The sequence below is a fragment of the Ranitomeya variabilis genome, chromosome 4 (assembly GCF_051348905.1).
Source record: "Ranitomeya variabilis isolate aRanVar5 chromosome 4, aRanVar5.hap1, whole genome shotgun sequence".
Lineage (NCBI taxonomy): Eukaryota > Metazoa > Chordata > Amphibia > Anura > Dendrobatidae > Ranitomeya > Ranitomeya variabilis.
The window spans coordinates 110,577,388-110,587,523 of NC_135235.1; the positions used below are offsets into that span (position 1 = coordinate 110,577,388).

General features: G+C 47.1%; 1 protein-coding gene across 1 annotated transcript in view; it reads right to left on the reverse strand.

Moving 5' to 3' along the window:
• The window catches only part of MCU (mitochondrial calcium uniporter), a 132,962-nt gene extending 128,523 nt beyond the window's left edge, over nucleotides 1-4,439 (reverse strand). The window contains exon 1 of the mRNA XM_077259122.1: nucleotides 4,263-4,439. Coding sequence (XP_077115237.1) covers nucleotides 4,263-4,373 — 111 coding nt within the window. The 5' untranslated portion in view covers nucleotides 4,374-4,439. The remainder of the gene's footprint in view (nucleotides 1-4,262) is intronic.
• Nucleotides 4,440-10,136: the final 5,697 nt, after the last annotated feature.

Here is a 10,136-nt window from a genome sequence, read left to right on the forward strand (position 1 = left end):
TTTCTGCATTGATGTAATATGATTCCTCCCCTGTATTATATTCTTACTCTTTTCTTGGTATCGCGCCTACGATTTGTGCACTGTAATAAATATATGTGTCTCCGCTAACCCAGCTGGCCTCTTCCTTCTCTCGCTCACTTTCCATTCTTGCTACTGATTTGGGTATTGGACTTCAGCCTCAGCACCGTATGATCTCTGGGTTGGAGCTGCTCTCCTTGCTCCCGTGTGAGGACTTTTGTACAAATGGCTAATTATGGCCTTTAAGACCTATTCTTTCTCACCACTATTGGGAGTGTATACCTCTCATGTATCTGTTACATTTAATGTACCCTTTATGGCTTGATTAGGGACTATTACTGAACTGGGTTGGGGTACTTGGACGTACATTGCCGGATGTATACGTACTTGTTCTTTGTGGCATGACTGCCACCCTTTATTTTGTTTAATCTTATATGACTTGCTGTGCTCCCTGCACCATTTTCAATCAGGTACTTAGTGTATTTTTCTTCAACGTGGTGGGTATACCATCGCCCATAAGAGTTGCACACTTACTCTATTAAGGTGCAGCATTTAGGATGGCTTTGTCACGGCACATGCGCGTATACATTGTATTGTAGTTAGCACTATAATCCATCTAGGATGGTAACTATTGGCGCATGCATAATATCTTTGTGTCGTAGATTTTTCCAACATTAGACCTGTGGGCACTAAAAACCTAAAGAACCGTATATATCTGACTTGTCCGATGTTGGTTCTAACAGTGGTAAACTAAGTAAGAGGATAACAGAGACTTGCACAGCTTGTTGTTCATTGTGATTTACTGTGTCCGTGCAATAGGTCCGGTCGGTCTGCTGGGCGCTCATGTGCGCAGGCGCCTATTTGCCATCTGTATTAGCGCCGTACCGCCAGCGCACCACGCCGCAACATATTGGAGGCTTAGAAGCTGTTTGAACAGCGATGGGCCTTGTCATATTCTAGCGCATGCGCATATAGCGATCCTTCGGACTCATCACTATGGCTACTTGGGCGCCTGCGTAGTCAGACCCGGCTGATGCTGGATACCTATGTGCGCAGGCGCATATCTAATGCTCACGTCGAACCGGATATTCACCCGGCCAAACACAAGAAGAGATGATCTCACACGCCGCAGCACCCTCACAGGTGATTACTATTTTATCTATTATTTCTGTATATAAAGGGGCACTGTTTGGATGGATTCTCCACACTTCCCCTGATGGAGACGCTCTAGCAGCGTCGATACGCGTGGGGCCTTGATCCCCCCAGGATTTTTGGTAACCCTGCCATGCACTTGAATGCAGTACCATGCAACTGCTGGCCAAGGGACGATTTATGGAATTGCTGACATCTTTCCTTTTACTTGACCAAAAACATCACAGCGTTTCCTAGGTCCAGATTATTTGGTCGTCCACTCTATATTGTATGTTCATTGGCTGTGGCAGGATCTAGGTAACTGTGCACTATTCTAATAATTGGTACTTTGATACTCTGTTTATCCCTGCATGTTACTAATGGGTTATTGGTTTATATATGGGCTGATGGCATGTGTTTGAGGTCAGCTGGCAGCACAGGCTATTGGTGTGTATAATGCAAACTCATTTATTTTTGTGTGTGTCAGCCTGCTTCATATTTAATTGTACACATTTTTATGTGTTTGTATAAATTGTTGTATTTACTGCCAGATTTGCCTGTATTTATAGAAATGCTTCACGACCTGTATACATATTTTTTCCTGGGGGATCTTAGTTGGTTCATTTGGCCCTTTTTGTCCTTTTCAATGGTTTTAAATTGGGTGTCCTTTTCTTTGCTCCTGTTCTTGTAATGTTATTCAAAATAAAGAATATTATGGCTGGTTGATCCCACAAATGTGCATATCTTTCTCTTTTTTTGTTTTCTGGGACATAGTGCGCCGGCGCATGCGCACTAATGTTTTTCGGCTTTGCCCGTAGTTGGGCAAAGCATACTGCGCGTGCGCAAGGCAAGACTGCCTTGCGCAGGCGTGTACTACGGAGGACACAGCATGAACATCAATCCAATATTGCGGCCAGCATGCAGCCAGCGGGTAAGGAAAGGGTGAATCAAACACCCGAAAACCCCGCCCATACGACCGCAAACCTATCCCGCCAAATTCAGGTGACAGGTTCCCTTTAAGTGATCCTAACAAAACTTAAATTAACTGTTTATTGTAGCCATAATTTGGGGAACTTCTAGAAGGCCAAGCACAGAGATTCGCAGAAAACTTTCCTGGGCCGTTTAATTGAAAAAAAAATGCAATTGAAGATGAATATTTATCACATCCACAGGATACATGATAAACGTACGATTGTTGGAGGCCACACTGAGGGAACCCCTCCAACCTCTAAAATTGGGGTCCAGGATTGTCTCTTTATAGAAGAGAGTGAGTATAGTGGAAATAGAGCATGAGTGTGCTGGCAGTGCAGTAAGAACTACAAGGCACCGGGACCCCCTATAGCGATCAGTAGGTGGGCTATCCAGTGATCCAACCTTTGTCAAATTCTGTGGATTAAAGATAAATGTCCTTTGGGGCTGAGGCTGGACGGGCCATGCGATAAAGATCGCTTTATGTTCCTGCTGCAAGTTGTAAAACAGCCAACTGTTCCCAACTTTCTGCAACCATCTTGTCGCTGTACCTAGCGGGGCACATTTCAGCCCCCCATCACCTGCATTATGCTAAAATGTAGGAGAACAGAGAATCTTATGTCCACATGACCGAAAGTCACCATCTATCCCAGCCTTCAAGGGGTTTTCCAGTGAAAACAAGTTACCACTTATCTATAGGATAGGTGACAACTTGGTGATTGGCGGCCGTCCAACTGCCGGGACCCGCACTGATTGGCAGATCCCCGTTACAATGCAGTAGTAGTGCGCATACCCATCCGCCTCTCCATTCATTCCTTATGGGGCTGCCAATTCCTGCACTTGACTGTGTATTTTTGGTGGAAAAGAAATCCCCACTCCAAGTCACCACCAATCCTGTGGATAATGGGTGAAAACAAGTTAATGTATTGGTGCTTAAAAATGTTACATGACTCTACGCCAATTATGACATTGCAGGTAATTCATCATTCAAAAGTAGAAACTAAAACGCTAAAGTGCTAAATAACTACACAAATAATCCCAGAATCATCAACTGTTCTGAACCAAAGGGAAAACCTCCAGGAGAATGCCAACATAACCCCGTAACCAACCAAGACTATCATCATCATCACTGGTACGATTCCATCTATGATACATTAGAATAAACTTTGTACATAATATTAAGGATCTTATTCAACCAAACGGCGAGTTATCCGGAATAAAAAGAACCTGAATATCAGAGAGAAAAAATATATACATGAGTAACAATCAATAAGTAAATCCCTGTATCCATGAAGATGCAACAGGGACACATCAACCAGCTATGGGGGATCCAACAGATCACAAGATGACGGGAGGCAGCGCTAGGAAGCTACCCATCATCTGTACTGAGCCGGGCACCGCGGGGACAACCAGCACTGGCAGCGCATCCCACTGTGGTATATGGGTGATCTGCAGCAGCCGCGTGCCAGGGGAAGGGGAGTGTGTATAATATATGCATATTTCTACGTATATATTATATACCCACTATCTGAGGAGGCGGTCACCGGTCTGCCATGCAGCGGGCATCCTTTTCACATGCCGGTGACAGCAGGCCGTCGGCCCCCCATCGCCAGGTCACTTGCTGCAGGGGAATAAGGCTGATCAGATTGGTGTGCCCCCATCACACGGTTTGTCCTTACAGGACACGGTGCCCATACAGGACCTGTGCCCGGCTGGGCCATGGTCTGCATGGTCCTGTATGGGAAGTGATGGGCAGACGGTGCTGCTGCCTAGCCCAGTGTGGGTGAGGGGCGCCCCGGCACTGCAGCATTCTGCCCGCACGGAAAGTTGTCCCCCCGCCTGGCAGCGCTGGGCACAGGCAGGAGCACATGTCCAGGGCACCGTGCACTGCAGACAAGGAGCTGTCAGCCGCTGCCCTGCAGCACGGGAGGCTCCCCCTCTCCAGCCTGCGCCCACTCACTGGGGAGGAGGCAGGCGCAGCTCCGGGGGAACACCGCCACTAGTTACTAACGCAACCACCGCTGCCGCACCAGACGGGAGTTCCCTGGACACCCCGCCCCGGGCGACTCCCTCCTGCTCCTCACACAGCGCACACACTTTCCCTTGTCCCCCACCCGCCTGCCGGCGCGTCCCTGCTCACTCACCGTCCTGTGAGGCCGTTGTCTGCTGACCCCAAGTCCGGGAAAGCCCGCTGTCAGCCCCGCGACGCTCCGTGAGAGCACCAGCAGCCGAGATCTACCTGCCGTAGCCGCCATCTCTCAACTGGAAGCGCTCCGGACCTCGGCGCACAGCGGCGCTGAAGGGGCGTGACTAAAACAGGCCACTCAAAAGTGACGGAACCAATGACGATAAATTGTTTGGTGAATGGGCGTGGCTAATAGACACCTATACCGCCCGGCTTCCGGGATTCTAGTGGAGTGGGCGGTGATGTGTACATGTCAATCTTCGTAGCCCCTCCTGCAAGTGGGCGTGGTCTGGTACTGCAAAGAAGCCAGGTCCTGAAGGATTAGACGCAGAGTTATCCATAGTGCAGAGTATCCATAGTTATACATAGTGCAGAGTTATCCATAGTTATCCATACTGCAGAGTTATCCATAGTTATACATAGTGCAGAGTTATACATAGTGCAGAGTTATCCATAGTTATCCATACTGCAGAGTTATCCATAGTTATACATAGTGCAGAGTTATCCATAGTTATCCATACTGCAGAGTTATCCATAGTTATACATAGTGCAGAGTTATCCATAGTTATACATAGTGCAGAGTTATCCATAGTTATACATAGTGCAGAGTTATCCATAGTGCAGAGTTATCCATAGTTATACATAGTGCAGAGTTATACATAGTGCAGAGTTATCCATAGTTATCCATACTGCAGAGTTATCCATAGTTATACATAGTGCAGAGTTATCCATAGTTATACATAGTGCAGAGTTATCCATAGTTATCCATACTGCAGAGTTATCCATAGTTATACATAGTGCAGAGTTATCCATAGTTATACATAGTGCAGAGTTATCCATAGTTATACATAGTGCAGAGTTATCCATAGTTATACATAGTGCAGAGTTATCCATAGTTATACATAGTGCAGAGTTATACATAGTGCAGAGTTATCCATAGTTATCCATACTGCAGAGTTATCCATAGTTATACATAGTGCAGAGTTATCCATAGTTATCCATACTGCAGAGTTATCCATAGTTATACATAGTGCAGAGTTATCCATAGTTATACATAGTGCAGAGTTATCCATAGTGCAGAGTTATCCATAGTTATACATAGTGCAGAGTTATCCATAGTTATACATAGTGCAGAGTTATCCATAGTGCAGAGTTATCCATAGTTATACATAGTGCAGAGTTATACATAGTGCAGAGTTATCCATAGTTATCCATACTGCAGAGTTATCCATAGTTATACATAGTGCAGAGTTATCCATAGTTATACATAGTGCAGAGTTATCCATAGTTATCCATACTGCAGAGTTATCCATAGTTATACATAGTGCAGAGTTATCCATAGTTATACATAGTGCAGAGTTATCCGTAGTTATACATAGTGCAGTTATCCATAGTGCAGAGTTATCCATAGTTATCCATACTGCAGAGTTATCCATAGTTATACATAGTGCAGAGTTATCCATAGTTATACATAGTGCAGAGTTATCCATAGTTATACATAGTGCAGTTATCCATAGTGCAGAGTTATCCATAGTTATCCATACTGCAGAGTTATCCATAGTTATACATAGTGCAGAGTTATCCATAGTTATCCATACTGCAGAGTTATCCATAGTTATACATAGTGCAGAGTTATCCATAGTTATACATAGTGCAGAGTTATCCATAGTTATACATAGTGCAGTTATCCATAGTGCAGAGTTATACATAGTTATACATAGTAAAAGCTCACAGACACAAAAAGAGGACTTAAAAATCCTCCAAAAAATTGAAAAAAAAATCACAGAGAAAAAAGCAGAGATGATTACCTGCTGAAGCCTCCAAACCAATGCAAAAAATGAGGGCGCATCGGACCCGATTAATGATGGCAAAAACACAGGTGCAAAAAATACCGATGAAACAACCACTTTCAATCCAGTGTTGGCTGTTTGGCATTAGTGCAGTTATAGTTATACATAGTGCAGAGTTATCCATAGTTATACATAGTGCAGAGTTATCCATAGTTATACATAGTGCAGAGTTGTGTAGAGTTATCAGGGGCGGATTATCAGAGGGTCAATATGGGCGGTAGCCCAGGGCCCAGTGGCTTGGGGGGGCCCTGGGCCACTGCAGATTGACCCTCTGATAATCCGCCGGAGTGTGACTGAATGCCCAGCCCGCCGGCATTTATGTGCCCCGCCCCCCGGACCCGGTGGGCAGAGAGAGGGCGTCCGCATCGGGTCCCTTCTCATCTGCTCACCGGGCCCCTTCCGGCGCTGCGGCGCTTTCCTATTGAGGTGCGGGCGCTCGCCCGCACCTCAATAGTTAACAACAGCCGCCAGCTAGCCAATTGGAGGCTGGCAGCTGAAGTCGGCCGCAGCTCACACGTCGCCGGCGTCTGACGTCATTGTCAGTTGCCGGCGAGTGTGCGCTGCTGGAGGGAGCTCGCCGCGTGGAGCGCTGGTAAGGTGAGGAGACTGTTTTTTTTTCGTTTTTTTTTTATAAGCTAACGGTGGACTGTGGACACATTGGGGGCAATGCTGTAGACACTGGGGCAATGCTGGAGACACTGGGGCAGATTGCTGGACACACTGAGGCAGATTGCTGGAGACACTGGGGCAGATTGCTGGAGACACTGGGGCAATGCTGGAGACACTGGAGCAGATTGCTGGACACACTGGGGGCAATGCTGGAGACACTGGGGCAGATTGCTGGACACACTGGGGGCAATGCTGGAGACACTGGGGCAGATTGCTGGACACACTGGGGGCAATGCTGGAGACACTGGGGCAGATTGCTGGAGACACTGGGGGCAATGCTGGAGACACTGGGGCAGATTGCTGGACACACTGGGGCAATGCTGGAGGACACGCTGGGACAGATTGCTGGAAACACTGGGGGCAGGACTTGGAGGCATGGGCAGAATGTAGACACGGGGCATGGTTGGAGACACTGGGGCAGATTGCTGGACACACTGGGGCAGATTGCTGGACACACTGGGGCAGATTGCTGGACACACTGGGGCAGATTGCTGGAGACACTAGGGCAATGCTGGAGACACTGGGGCAGATTGCTGGAGACACTGGGGCAATGCTGGAGACACTGGGGCAGATTGCTGGACACACTGGGGGCAATGCTGGAGAAACTGGGGCAGATTGCTGGACACACTGGGGGCAATGCTGGAGACACTGGGGCAGATTGCTGGAGACACTGGGGCAATGCTGAAGACACTGGGGCAATGCTGGAGACACTGCGGCAGATTGCTGGAGACACTGGGGCAGATTGCTGGAGACACTGGGGCAGATTGCTGGAGACACTGGGGCAGATTGCTGGAGACACTGGGGGCAATGCTGGAGACACTGGGGCAGATTGCTGGAGACACTGGGGCAATGCTGTAGACACTGGGGCAGATTGCTGTAGACACTGGGGCAGATTGCTGTAGACACTAGGGCAGATTGCTGTAGACACTGGAGCAGATTGCTGTAGACACTGGGGCAATGCTGGAGACACTGGGGCAGATTGCTGGAGACACTGTCTGGGGGCAATGCTGGACACACTGGGGCAGATTGCTGGTTACTGGGGCAATATGCTGGACATACTGGGGCAGATTGCTGGACACACTGGGGGTAATATGCTGGACACACTGGGGCAGATTGCTGGACACACTGGGGGCAGGACTGGAGGCATGGGCAGAATGTAGACACGGGGCAGAATGAAAGACATGGGGCAGGATTGGATCATGGGGCAGGATGGATACGATGGAGACAGATGGGGCAGGATGGGGAGATCACATGGGGTAGAATGGATACTCATGAGTGCAGGATGGGAGAACATATGGCAGGAGCCAGGAATGAGACACACGGGGCCAGGGTGGGGAATATTATTACCATAGGGGCTAATTAAGGGATATTATTACAGCAGTGATGTATTTATTTTATTTTTTGAGTATACTGTTTTAAATGGGGGGGCGGTCCTGTTACTGTGCAGAGTGACTCTATATTGCCTTTTTTTCTCCATGTGTAATGTAGAAGTTGTGAAAAATTAAGTAATGTGTTCTGCAAGCAGAGCTCGAGATAACTGTGTTATTTCCTGCAGAAACGAGTCCTGGCTGGAAGAAATGATGGCGGTCTGTGCTGGATGAAAGATGAAGGACTTCACCTAGAGACGTTATTGGTGAGTCAGTGTTACCTATACATTGACACTATACACTATACTATATACAGAGGTCCTGTGTACAATGTCACCAGTGATCACTGTATTGCCTATACACTATATACAGAGCTCCTGTGTATAATGTCACCAGTGATCTCTGTATTACCTCTACACAGACACTGCATACTAAGTATAGATCTCCTGTGAATACTGGCACTTATGGTGATAGTATTGTGGTTTTTTTTTTATTATTACTGATCAGTATTGTAGTATTCAGTCACTATGTGGTGGTAATATGTGGTCTGGAAATGGTGTTGTGGTATTTGTCCCTTGAATGTGCTATTTGGTCACCAAGTGGTGGTAATATGTGGTCTTGACATGGTGCGGTGTTATTTGTACCTTGTTTGTGATATTATTCGATCACTGTGTTTGTAATTTGTGGTCTGGTCATGGCGCGGTGGTATTTGTTCCTTGTATGTGATATTATTGGTCAAAATATACCTAAATTATATTGCAGACTTTAACAAATATTTAATAGGTTACAGTAGAGTAGGGCCCGGCCATTTTTCTGGAATAATCTGGTTCGGGTATAATATGACCCCCCCCCCCCCGTCACATGACCCCCCCGTCACATGACCCCCCCCGTCACATGACCAACCCGCCACATGACCCCCCCCCGTCACATGACCCCCCCGTCACATGACTCCCGTCACATGACCCCCCCGTCACATGACCGGGGGGGCCCACAGTGTCTGAACAGCCCGGGGCCCTGGCTACCCTTAATCCACCCCTGATAGTTATACATAGTGCAGAGCTATACATAGTGCAGAGTTATCCATAGTTATACATAGTGCAGAGTTATACATAGTTATACATAGTGCAGAGTTAGTGCAGTTATACAGTTATACATAGTGCAGAGTTGTGTAGAGTTATACACAGTGCAGAGTTATACACTGCGTGCAAAATTATTAGGCAAGTTTTATTTTTATCACATGATACTTTTTATACATGTTTTCCTACTCCAAGCTGTTCAGGCTTGAGAGCCAACCACTAATTAAGTAAATCAGGTGATGTACATCTCCGTAAGGCCGGCGTCACACTAGCGAGTTTTACGGATGTATGAGCGCAGAAAATACACCCGTAAAATACGCATAACACACGGCCCAATGATGTCCTATGTCCCAGCTCCTATCAGCCGTATTTTACGGATCCGTATTATACGGTCTTGTACGGCCGTACAAAATCGCAGCATGCTGCGTTTGTCACCGTATTGCGCTAAAATATTGCCAATGAAAGTCTATGGGGGCGAGAAAAATCTGGATTACACACGGACCAGCAGTGTGACTTGCGATAAATACGCACCAGTGTTCTATAAAAAAGCCGGTAATTCAATTGCCGGCTTTTCATTTCTCCTTCCCAAACCCGACATGATATGAGACATGGTTTACATACAGTAAACCATCTCATATCCTTTTTTTTTTTGCATATTCCACACTACTAATGTTAGTGCAGCGCCCCAGAGTCCTGGTCGTTGCAGTACTATGGCTCCGCCACTAAGGGGGGCTATGGTACGTCTGATGGCACTGAAGGAGTTCATCTGACCAGGTATCACAGACACCAATACATTTCACAGCCGGGCCTCCAGGGGGAGCTAAGGGTTCTATTCATTAGGCCACTCCTCACATACTGGTAAAACTGGGGG